General features: G+C 44.1%; 1 protein-coding gene across 1 annotated transcript; it reads left to right on the top strand.

The window, feature by feature from the left end:
* The first annotated feature begins 1,195 nt into the window (after positions 1-1,195).
* Positions 1,196-12,033, top strand: PSMC6 (proteasome 26S subunit, ATPase 6). Its single transcript, XM_068416527.1, has 14 exons — positions 1,196-1,326; positions 2,076-2,155; positions 2,521-2,560; positions 2,767-2,819; positions 5,375-5,442; positions 5,899-6,013; positions 6,569-6,656; positions 6,843-6,904; positions 6,998-7,121; positions 7,464-7,525; positions 8,562-8,682; positions 8,773-8,853; positions 10,619-10,690; positions 11,553-12,033. The coding sequence occupies exons 1-14, from the start codon at positions 1,200-1,202 to the stop codon at positions 11,669-11,671; spliced, it is 1,212 nt and encodes a 403-aa protein (XP_068272628.1). The 5' UTR covers positions 1,196-1,199; the 3' UTR covers positions 11,672-12,033.
* Positions 12,034-12,187: the final 154 nt, after the last annotated feature.

Raw genomic sequence — 12,187 nt, 5'->3', positions numbered from 1 at the left:
GGGTGTTCCCCCGCCTGCACGGAGCAAGGGGTGGCAGCCGGCCCTGCTCCGGGGAGGTGCCGGTAGCGGGGTGCGCTCCCTTCCTCCTACCAGGGGGGCCAGGGCAGGTGTGGTGGCACAGGGGATGTCCTGCAGCACTCCTGGCCTGCCGCGGCCTCCGCCCCTCCATTTCTCTGTCCAGTGCTGGGCCCCGCACTTCAAGAAAGATGTTGAGGTGTTGGAGCAAGTCCAGAGGAGGGCGACCAAGCTGGTGAAGGGTCTGGAGGGTCTGACCTACGAGGAACGGCTGAGGGAGCCGGGGGTGTTTAGCCTGGAGAAGAGGAGGCTCAGAGGTGACCTTATTGCAGTCTACAACTACCTGAAGGGAGGTTGTAGCGCAGTGGGAGTCGGCCTCTTCTCCCAGGCAACTAGCGATAGGACAAGAGGACACAGCCTCAAGCTTCGCCAGGGGAGGTTCACGTTGGACATTAGGAAGCATTTCTTCTCAGCAAGGGTCATTAGCCATTGGAAGGGGCTGCCCAGAGAGGTGGTGGAGTCACCGTCTCTGGAGGTGTTTAAGAAAAGCCTGGACATGGCACTTAGTGCCATGGTCTAGTTGCCATGGTGGTGTCAGGGCAATGGTTGGACTCGATGATCCCAGAGGGCTCTTCCAAACTCATTGATTCTGTGATTTCCTCACCGATCCTGGCTCTGGCTGCCCAAGAGACGCATCCTGGCTCTGCACCCACAGGCCGTGGCCGCTCCTTAATCCGTAAACCACCACCAGCCAGCACTGAAAACAAACCCTTGCTAATTCAATTAACGGAATTGATAATTCGGCTGTAGTCTGGTGACTCGTGTTTTTCGCTGACATCCTTAAAGCGCCCGGACGGCCTGAACCCAGGGGGAGCTCCCTGTGACAGGAAACCCCGGTGCGACGACTGAGGAGAGGAGCCACGAGGAGGCTGGGCCCGGCCGGTACCGGTGCCAGACACCGTGCGCACGGCTACGCGCACACCTATACACACACAGAGATAAACACCGGCACGTACTTAGTGCGCGGGGCGGCCCGCACAGCGCCCGGCCGCCGCCTCTATGTGCGCCTGTCACAATGCGCATGCGCCCCGCCCCGCTCCCCCTCCGCGGCGGCAGGGGGCGCTGCGGTACGCGGACAGGCGGGCGGGCGGGGGCGCGCGCGCGCGGCCCTGCCCCCGGCGGCCATGGCCCTTCCCGGCATTCCCTATGAGCGGCGGCTGCTCATCATGGCGGACCCGAGAGACAAGGCGCTGCAGGACTACCGCAAGAAGCTGCTGGAGCACAAGGAGATCGACGGCCGCCTCAAGGAGTGTGAGCGCCGCCCCGGGGGCCGCCGCCGCCGCGGGGATCGCAGACGCTGAGCGCTCGGGGAGCTCCTGAGGGAGCCCGGCGGCTGCCCGCGCTTCGTCACGGGCCTGGCTGGGCCCCGCGGGGCAGCGCCGGCGGCCGCGCTGAGGGGAGGGCGGGCGGGGGCCGGGCCTGAGCGCTGCGGGTCGCGGCGGCAGGGCCCTGCGTCGCGGCTCGCCTTGCCAGCGCCGTGGCTGTGTTCCCTTCCCTGGGGAGCGCCCCGCGGGGCAGCGCGGGCCCTGGGCCGCCCTTGCCGGGGGTGGGCGGGAGGGTCCGGTCCTGCCGCCTCTACATCGAGCCGGGCGGTTCTCTGTCCTCAGCCTGTTCCCCCGTGATTTTTTTCCGTCAGCCTTTTATTTTCGTGTCGCAAACGGCTTCTGTTACATCACTGTGGCAGTAGCGTGTCCCCCCGTACAGATGTCAGTGCTGTACAGAGGCGCTGACACCTTTGAGTTTGGGCTTTTTAAATTTTGGGTTTTTAGACCTCTGCAGAGTGTTCTCACTAGTAACTGGCACCGCTGTGTTGAGGGTGTGCAGGCCCTGGAGCTGCAGAGAAGGGGCTCCCCAGTGCTTGCAGGAAGGTGACTTACTGGGAGTGTGCAGGCCTCCCAGAGTCTAGCTCTGCCTGCTGCTTTTCTGCTGGTGAAGAGCCTGGTCCTGAGTTACTGTTGGATTGAAAGTTAGCAAAATCCTGTGTTTCTTTCCTTTTCTAGTAAGGGAACAGCTGAAAGAGCTCACCAAGCAATATGAAAAATCAGAAAATGATCTCAAGGCTTTGCAGAGTGTGGGGCAGGTACGTAAGAGAAACGAGGTCACAGCATCCTGTGGTGGTGGTTGACAGTGAACTTGCCTGGAAGTAGCATTTAAGTCCATTTTTAGTATCGAGAAAGAGTAAGTGGGAAGAGTCTGGCTAACAGAAGCAGAGGCCTTACCATCAGGAACAGACACACTGACACATGTGGGTTAGAGAGGTTTTATGTGTTTGTCCTGGTTGACAGAGGTGTGTTAAAGAAATAAAAGCGCTGGTAAGCAGTGTGAAGCAGGAGAAAGAATTTCAAAGCTGGCAGTCATCTTCTGTGCCCTGAAACACACGTTAAATGTTGTTTTGCAATAATTTACCAGTAGGCTAAGGCTAATACTGTGTTTATTCTTTTGCAGATTGTTGGTGAGGTTCTTAAACAGCTAACAGAAGAGAAATGTAAGTACACTGGACTGTTACATTCTTTGAAATCTTGAAAATAAGCTTTTTTAGTTAAAATCTGGCTAAAGATTTGGGGGAGTGAAGAATTAGAGTATCAATGATAGAGTATTGGCAGAAAAATATTGTATGCTGGATAGTTCAGAAGCGTAATTCAGAACAGTGAATCAAGTAAATTTGATTTTTCTTTGATCTTCTCTCTCCAGTCATCGTGAAGGCTACCAATGGACCAAGATACGTGGTTGGCTGTCGTCGTCAGGTAGCTGATCTATGTGAATATTCATTAAAAGTTTGCTTTGGTCTTTAATATTAGCATTGCTTTTCATAAACTGGGTCCTTAGTGGGATTAAGCATTTTCTTCTTCAAGGTGTACATGGCTATTTTATACCGGTATCTGCTTGCCCTCTGCCTTCATAGCTGGTAGTTGTGTAACTTCCTAGTAAAGATAAAGCAGTCCAAAACATTCCTGGAGCCTTGCATGTGTTTTATTCTTTTTATTGAGTTGAAGCTCTGTCTTTCTGCCTGATTTAGAACTCTCTGAAAATTAATCATCACTGTGAAAATTAATCAACTGTGTAAGATCTCCCTTGCTATGTTGTGAATGCAGCATATGACCATTACAGTGCTTAGCTTCTAATGTTGTATAACTATATATCTTTACGTAACTTTTTCTAATGCTTTTGCACTCCAATTCAATAAATAATTATGGTAGGCAAGAGCCATGTTCTAAACTCTCTGAGGGATTTTTATTTGTCCTTCATGATCTTAAAAAAAGCCTTGTCACTTCTAGCCTGCGAGACAACAGCTTTTTTGCTTCCACCAAATTCTATAGAAATTAGACACTTTAATACAGAACCTTTTCTCCTGCTTTTAGAGACAAAACTATTTGGGAAATGTGGGTACCAGTGTGTTAGTTCATGTAGTATATGTACAGATATCCATGACTTTCCTCGAGCATACCCATGCCATATGATTTTGCTTTCATGAAACATCTGCAAGAATTGCTAGTGTTGAAATGCTCTTCAAAGACATAATTTAAGCTTCATCCCTTTCAAGACGGTGCAGACTCACTATTTTCTTTCACCAGAATGAACAAAATGTTTTTCTGGAACATAAGTACACTTAATTCCACTTAGGGGCACGTGAGGTAGTCTTGAGGTTCTGCATTGGAATGGAGATAAACAGTAAGGAATGGGCTGTGCTTGGATGAGCCTGGCATTGCAGCACCTACTTTCAAGTGTGTTCTTCAGTAAAAACACTCTTTGATCTTAAAACATCCTTGATTTCATACCAGAGACTAAAAAAACATCTCCATGATTGTTTTCAAAGTGTCAAAATATCAAGGCAAATAATTTCCCGTGGAGTGTTTCACACACTGGAAGAACTAGTTTTTGATCCAAGTCCTTGTGGCTGTGCTGCGCTGCTGAGGAAGGGGAGTGACACTGGTTAAATTGAAACAAAATTACTTCCCTATCTCAAGTAGGTTTCCTAAGGATTTCAAAGTCAAATCGTTTCCCTTTGTTTTCTTCTCACTGCAGAATGACTTAAATCTATTGGGCAATGTTGAAACTGATAGAATTTCAAGCTTTTACAGATTTCTTCAGATGAGGCAGCTGGAAAGAGGTCTTATTAGTGGCCCCAGTAAGGGAGGAGTGACAGCTTGATCCTGAACACTGCTGGAGACCGAGGAACCCACATGGGCAAAGGACACGTGTGGGAAGCTTCAGGCAGAGCTTTCAAGCAGTTGTTGAAATCCTCCCTGTTGTTGAGATGCCATGTTGGTAAAGCTCAGAATAAACAGGTTTTATATTCTTCAACTGTGGATTGAGTACCTCCTATTTTTTTTAAAAAAAAGAATAAATTAGAGTGTCAAGGTAATCTCTGTGATCGTTGTTCAAGGTTGTGTTGTGTGAGAGGTGATACTGCTCTCCTAGACCAGGTTTCTGAAAAACAAAGTGAGAAATGCAAGTTACTAGTTTAAATCCCTGCAGAAATTAGCAGGGTGTACTGGAATAGGACTGCTAATGCGTTTTAAAATCTCATAAAAATGGGGTAAGCAGACAAAAACTAGTGAGGCAGATGAGTAGGGCATCTGAGGTAAATGATAGCAAAATATAACAACTGGAATGGCTGACTTTGAAGATGGGGTATAACTGGATATGTGAAAATGTGCAAATGATGGAAGGCTTGGAGAAAATAGGTTAGAAACATCTATTCACCCTTTCTGGCAATCTGGAAATGAGAAGGTCATTGAGTAGAAGGGTGGCAAGTTGGGACCCAAATGGGCAGGCTGTTCCATGTATCCTTAAAGGAAGATTGCTCACTTGTTCTGAAACAGCTGGGTCTGCCCCGTGTCGAGCAGAGGGGGGATTAGATCTCCCACTAATCTGGTCAGATTGACAGCAGTAAAAAAAAAATAATAATAATTATGGTCTAGAAAATAGTATTTACTTTCAAAAATGGCAGCGGAAAGTTAATGACTTGCTGTTCAAGATCAATTTCAACGTTAACAAAAAGTCTTTCTGCAGTCTGGTTTATCTTTGCTGGTGTCCAGCTGTGACAACCAACAGGTTCATTGGTCTAGGCCAGCTCCCGGAGCTCCCATGAAGTGGTGGGCCAGCTTTTTCCCAGTTTAAGCATTCCCAAAACCAGTGATGACGGGAATGCAGTGCTTACTAAAGGAGCTGCTTGGCGTGTAGCTCAGTAGCCTTGTTTGTGATTGAGCAAAGAGTGCAAGCTACAGTAAACATCTTGGCTAAAACCAAACGTTGTTTTGGAGCGTGGGTCTAACAGAAGTACCTTCTTTGTGCCTAGCTTGATAAAAGTAAGCTGAAGCCGGGGACAAGAGTTGCTCTGGATATGACCACTCTGACTATTATGAGGTAGGTTTCTGCTCTGCAGCTGCTCTTCTGCTCGTCATATAAAGGGGGAAAAATATCAATCCGAGTAGGTTACACAAAGGTTTGAATAATCAGTTCTGTAATAGTTTGTAAATGTTTTCCGCAGAGCAGTGCTTAAGTAAGGACAATTACTTTGAGGGAAGACTTATGTGTCTATTATATATGGTTTAAAAAGAAATGGCTTGTTCTGTAAAAAAAAATAATTCAGTTACAACTCAGCATTTTCAGCAGTTTTTCAAGCTTTTGTTTGTTTTGTTTAAAACTTGAAAAAGTTTGCTGGGTTTGGGGTTTATGCTGTTTTTTCAACAAACATTCTTGTCTTGTTACCAAGGTGGGAGGAGAAGAAATTGTTTTCATACTTGCTCTAAGATTTATTACAATAACTTTATAAATGTGTCTGCACAATGACAAATGTCTGCTCTTAACTATTTATTCCAGGTATTTGCCAAGGGAAGTGGATCCACTGGTTTATAACATGTCTCATGAAGATCCAGGGGATGTTTCGTATTCTGAGATTGGAGGGTTGTCAGAACAAATCAGAGAGCTGCGAGAGGTATCCAAAAACATTTATCAAATTTTGGGATGTGTTCTGAGCGAAGTATTTCAGTGCCAAAATGTCTCACTGATGTTTGTCCTACGCTCTTATGAGACGGGCTGTTAAAGGATCCTATCAGATTAGTGCTCTAAAATCCTCTAAAGAAGAGGGTTTGAAGGATTCGAGACCCTTTAGGCTAAGGCAGTGCCATACTGTCAAGTGGGGGGGCATAGTTAGAATTGATAACCAACGAACCAAAGCTGAATTTTGCACAAAAACTGCTAGAATCACTCTGGGTAGTTCTGTCATGCCAGTAGCAAAACATGGTTTGAGCAAAGAGGATCAAGAGAAACAAGCCATTGCAGAGCTGAAGTCTGAATAAAACGGGCAGGATTGTGGATTGATCCATTTGATCAGTCTGGCGTTTTTCTTAATTAACTGTTTCTCAGGCAAAGTGTGCTGCGCAGGTAAATAAGGATACAGGTATCTGGAAAACGGGCTGGCAAGGGTACCATTAGCTTCCTGGCATTGCTGATCTATTTTAAAACTCAGTTTGTTTGTGTCTCTTCACAGGTAATCGAATTGCCTCTTACAAACCCAGAATTATTCCAGCGTGTGGGAATTATACCTCCAAAAGGCTGCTTGCTCTACGGCCCCCCCGGTGAGCCTCATGAAAGTGTCATGAATGCTTAGTTGTCTCTCTCAAACTGTGCAATGAACGTGACAATAGATGTGTTTGTTTCTTTTTTTTCTTTTTTTTTTTCCTTTTCCCTTTGTTTTATTTAAAGTCGCTAGCGTGCAGTGTTGGGTTACTGGTTAAACAGCTTCAGTCTCTTTGTCTGCCCAGGTACAGGGAAGACACTTTTGGCCAGAGCTGTTGCTAGCCAGCTTGACTGCAACTTCCTAAAGGTAGTGTAACTCTACTCTTGCACTCATGCACATGCACACGTGCTTAATCTGGTTGCACTCCAGTCTCTTCATTTGTCTTTTTTCTTTCAAAAGGTGGTGTCGAGTTCCATAGTGGACAAGTACATTGGTGAAAGTGCTCGACTGATCAGAGAAATGTTCAACTATGCCAGAGATCATCAGCCGTGCATCATTTTCATGGATGAGATAGATGCTATTGGTAAGGCTGAGGGCCTGGAGGATGGCTAGAGTCTCCTTTTGAGGCTGAAATGAGCTATAAAGCTACAGTCTCTCAAGAGTGTGCGTGCATGTTTGTTGAGAAGAAACATGACAAGTGTTTCAGCTTCCTCCTGGAGCTGTGACAGCTGGCGTAGAACCATACCTGTTCATATCTGGCTTCGATATTTTTGACTGTATGAAAAAGCATTTTAGAATGTGTTTAACTCTTTAAATACCACCCCCCGTTCCCCCAGTTTAAAAGGGATACCTCATTGTCTTCAGACTTAGTATTATATGGAGGCAAAAATAAAGTACTGTAAGTTACGAGTTTGGTATGCTGCAGGTGGTCGCCGTTTTTCTGAAGGCACCTCAGCTGATAGAGAAATTCAGAGGACTCTGATGGAGGTGAGTGTCTAAACCCTGACTAGTCCATATTGAATAATAATACAGATGTGAATTGTTAACACTATGATCTGGCTCGGTAGAGCTTTTTCTGAGTTAATAATCTTAAGCTAAATGTGAACTAGATGCTGCTTTTACAAAAGGCAGCTGCACATCCAGATAACTCAGCCATGAATTCAACTTGGAGACTTATTGAAAGAATCTTTAAAATTGCTAAAATTATTTGGGATATTTTCTTTTCTTACTGTGACTTGACTTTGCCGCTGCTTACTGCATCTTCTGGAAGGTTTGGAGGGCCCCCTCTTTCTTAAAGAAGGGAAAGCAGAGCTTGTCTTTTAGTCCCAAAGACACTCTATAAAATTTTAGAACTGTCACAGTTCGATTTTTTCAAAAGTAGGAGTAGTAGTAGTTGTATTTCTTTGTTTCTGTACTAATTGCTCTGGTAAACTGGGTTGTGTGAAGAGAATTTGAAAACCACTAGTGACAGGAATTCTGAAGCTAATGGGAAACTTCATTGGTCTGTTTGCAAACAGTTTGCCCAGTTCAAAAGAATGTGTCTGCCTTACATAAATAATTAAATCACTGCCATCAAAGAGCAAGTACTTTGAATCTTCACAATGAAATGTCTTCGTGTGCGTGTATTAGTATTCTAGAGGCTGTTCTCCAAGTCTAATTTGAATGTCCTGGACTTAATGCAATACACTCAAAATGTGTCAGCCAACCATTGGCTCCTGGAGCCCTTGCACTGTTTTCATTGCCTTATTTTTGTTTTAGCCAAGTCTGTCACGTTTGGGCTCTGCTTTGCTCAGGATCTTTTTCTCTGGGCAAAGCATTTTCAGTGTCTCTCTTAAGCTCTCCTTTATTGCTTATAGAATATGCAGGGAGCTGTGGCCTTTTGTTAGAAGGCTTGTAGCATTTTTTTTTTTCAAATTTATCTTCACAGCTTTTACATCTTGGTGAAAATACTTATGCAGAAAATCAGTACATCACAGTAAGAAAGTTTTGGGTTGTTTAAAAACAAACTTCTGTTTTCTCTTAGTTATTGAATCAGATGGATGGATTCGATACTCTGCACAGAGTTAAAATGATCATGGCTACTAACAGACCAGACACGCTGGATCCTGCACTTCTGCGGCCTGGAAGACTGGATAGAAAAATCCGTGAGTTACTACTTCACCGTGGCTGGCAGGAGGATGTTATCTGTATGAATTGTGGCTTTCTGTTTTTATTAAAGCTGTAATTCTTTCTAGATATTGATCTACCAAATGAACAAGCCAGATTAGACATTTTGAAGATTCATGCAGGTCCTATCACTAAACATGGTGAAATAGGTAAGTGGGAAGCTACCTGGATATCCTTCCTGCTTCTGTTTGTAACAGTGTGAAGAGGGTGAGTTGTTGCAATGACTCTGCTCTTCTAATCCCTTCCCTTAACACTGGCCACACAACTTCCTCTCTCTCAGAAGTCTACTTTTCTTTAATGCATCCTGACTGAGTTACTGCTAAGTCTCCCTTTGCAAAGGAGAACTGAATATAAACCCTTGGAGCACAGTTGTAAACTGGAAAATCAACATGATCCTCATCAGGTAGTTCCCTGTTTCTAAATGGGGAAGGTTCATTTAATGACTGTGTTACTCTAAGCTGACCAGAGTCTTAGTTCACAGTGACACTTCAGAGCTTTCCTCAAGAAAATGGCAGTTGAGATTCGCCTTTAAAACGACGCTGGCAGCCTGTTGTTTCAGTAAGGCCCCACAGACCCTGCCTGCTTGTTTCCCACCCGTGCGGCCCGCCCCCGCCTCTTTGCTGACCCGAGCTGTTCACGCAGCCAGGCAGCACGAGCTGGATGGTGGAACTGATCTCATTCACCATCTGGCTGCATAAACAGCTGCAGCTCAATAGAGGGGGCGGCTTGGGAGCGAGAATGAGCTGGGGGAGGGCGAGAGGGATGAGGATTGCCTTTCTTAGCAGCAGTGTTGGCTTAAACATGCGTGCAACTATAGTCTAAGATGGAGAAGAAGCTCCAAAGCAAATCATGAACCTGAGGTAAAGTACTTCATCCTTTTTGTCCATCTCTTTGGGCACTGGAGTGGAAGCAGGGTAGGATCATTCCTTTATACCATTTAGCAATGGGTACTAGCTACATTTCTGAACATGTTGTGGGAAGACTCTGATGCTCAGCTTTGAGATCCTGAAAGGAAGTCCAGAACTTCTCGGCAAGGCAGGGTGTGAATTGCATTAAAATCCTAAGATAATGACCTGTTCCAGGTTCCAGCATGAGATTTTCCAGCTCCAGTACTGGAGTCTACTGAAGACTCTAAACTTACAAACCTTGCAAGGTTCAACATTTAGTCCCCTCACTTATTTTTTTTTTTACTTTCTAATTATGAGGAGACTTGTTTACAGCACATTGAGCTACGTGGAATTAAAATACAGCTGAAGAATTTCTGATCTCTATGGTTTTTTGGATTCTTAAGTAAAAACTTTTAGTTCAAATGTTTTGGCTTTCATACAGAGGGTAAACTCTTGAAAAGTTTTGCAAAAAGTTGATTTTTTTTTAATAAGCAGCCTTGCAAGAACCAGAACTTGCTGGAGGCTTAGCAGACACAGTGGCTTAGAAATTGATTCTAGAAACTATAACCGTAGCCATGTTTTTAGTAAATATATGTGCATAAAATATCAGACTTAATACATCAAGCCATTAAATGCCTTCAGTAGTTGTTATAAGCGGAAAGGGACCGAGTTATGATCACTTGGAGATAAGTTTTCTGTTTTTTTCACATCATTTAAATGATGATTAGAACATTGCCTTGATGTAGCTTTTCTCGTGTTTCTTGTTGATGCTTGTAACCTCAAGTTAGTAACTTTGGGATTTAATTAAATAATATGAGCTTTTGGCAGCAATACATTTCTCTTTTAATGAAAGGGGTAATATAGCTGATGATTTCCATTAATTTAATTTATCAGTCTAGTGGACAGCTATCTATTTGCACTGCAATCAAAGTGAAGTGTTTCTTTGTTAGCTGGATCTGTATTTCATTGGCATCTGTAACGGGAAATGTGAATTTATTTCTGATTGGCGTTCATGTTTTATGACTAGATTATGAAGCAATTGTGAAGCTTTCAGATGGCTTTAATGGAGCAGACTTGAGAAATGTCTGTACTGAAGCAGGTATTTGCTTAACTCTTAATGTTGATGTGCTAAGTCTTGGTTAATGCTAAACATTTGAGCTGTTTCTCTGATACTTCTGTCAGTGGATTAAAATCAGGAGGTGAAATATGTTCTGCTGGAACACAATGCTTGTTCACTGATGCTCACTTTTTGTATCCCTTTCTTAAGGGCTGGCTAGCTTTTACTCAGTGTGGACAGTGGCAAAATGCCAAAACAGTTGCATATTTCACAGCATGTCACGCGTGTGGCATCACGCCTGGTAACATCCCCTGCCGTACACAAGCTGGATCTGCACAGTTATGGGGGTTTGGGCACTGCCCTGTGATGTGCGTGGTATAAAGGATCTCTAGTTCAGGTTCAGCACGATGCTGTACCATTTCTGAGCTGGAGCTGGCCTCTAACCACTTACTAGCTGAGTATCGTGACATCTGTCGTGCTATCTCAGAAGAATTAGATACATTCCAGAAACAGTGATGGTACCCGTTTTTCTGCTTTTTGTGGAGAATCCAAGCCTCTTAGTACCTGGGTGACTGGAGAGTTAATACTGTTTTATGCTTTTTCCACATTATACATTCATTGTACACTTAGGGTTTTGTCTACGTGGGAAGGCTGAATAACACAGTAACTACACACTCGTGGTTTAAAACAAGTTACCCATTTCTTAGTGATCACGTAGTTCACAAAGATGACCTCATGGAAGTTTACTCCTCAACATCCAAGACCTGTGTGTAGACTTCTACATGGATTCAAGTGTAACTTGGATCCATTTTCACTTTAATTTGAGTGAATCTTTATGTACTCTCTTCTCTATACTGTTGCTGCAAAGAGCATCAACTTACTGCTGTTAAATTATTCCTCACAGGTATGTTTGCGATCCGTGCCGATCATGACTTTGTGGTTCAGGAAGACTTCATGAAAGCTGTTAGAAAAGTGGCTGATTCCAAGAAGCTGGAGTCCAAGCTTGACTACAAACCTGTTTAAATTAGCCATGTAATTTGTGATTGCACACGTCTTACTGGGTTAATGTATAAAAAGAGAGAAGTAGTGTACCTCTTGATTGTTGTTGTAAGGTGTTTGTGTAATGTGTAGCTAGTAATTTAAGAACACTAGTTGCAAGTTGGCTACAGAAGTGTGTTTTCTGTACAATTCTGAAATACAATATTCATTACTTAAGTAAAAGGTGTGGAGATGTGTTCTCTTAGCAGTTACGGTGTGGATTTATAAATGTGCCTGAATGGGTTAGTGGACTTTAAGAAAGTCAGTTCATTTCTTCACTTTTTTTATATCAGTAAATTTCCTTCCCCCAAACAGTTTATGAATAAAACTTGTTTTAAATCTGCTTATCATGGTATACCTTCTCTGTAACTCTTGAAGAGGGAATTATGTGTCTTCAGAATTTGAAGAGCAACTTTTCCCTGGGGTAGGGATTGCATTGGAGTCCTGTACCTTACACACCAAATGGAAGCAACCTTTCCCTCAGACAGAGGAGGGAGAAGC

This window comes from Nyctibius grandis, chromosome 20 (assembly GCF_013368605.1).
Source record: "Nyctibius grandis isolate bNycGra1 chromosome 20, bNycGra1.pri, whole genome shotgun sequence".
NCBI classification, from domain to species: Eukaryota; Metazoa; Chordata; class Aves; order Nyctibiiformes; family Nyctibiidae; genus Nyctibius; species Nyctibius grandis.
The sequence above is the reverse complement of the archived record's forward strand: the minus strand, read 5'-3'. Positions and strand labels throughout refer to the sequence as shown.

Coding starts and splice junctions, on each gene's coding strand:
- PSMC6 (XM_068416527.1), top strand. CDS start 1,200: ATGGCCCTTCCCGGCATTCCCTATGAGCGGCGGCTGCTCATCATGGCG. Junction 5,443..5,898: donor ACCACTCTGACTATTATGAG/GTAGGTTTCTGC, acceptor TATTTATTCCAG/GTATTTGCCAAGGGAAGTGG. Junction 7,526..8,561: donor TTCAGAGGACTCTGATGGAG/GTGAGTGTCTAA, acceptor GTTTTCTCTTAG/TTATTGAATCAGATGGATGG.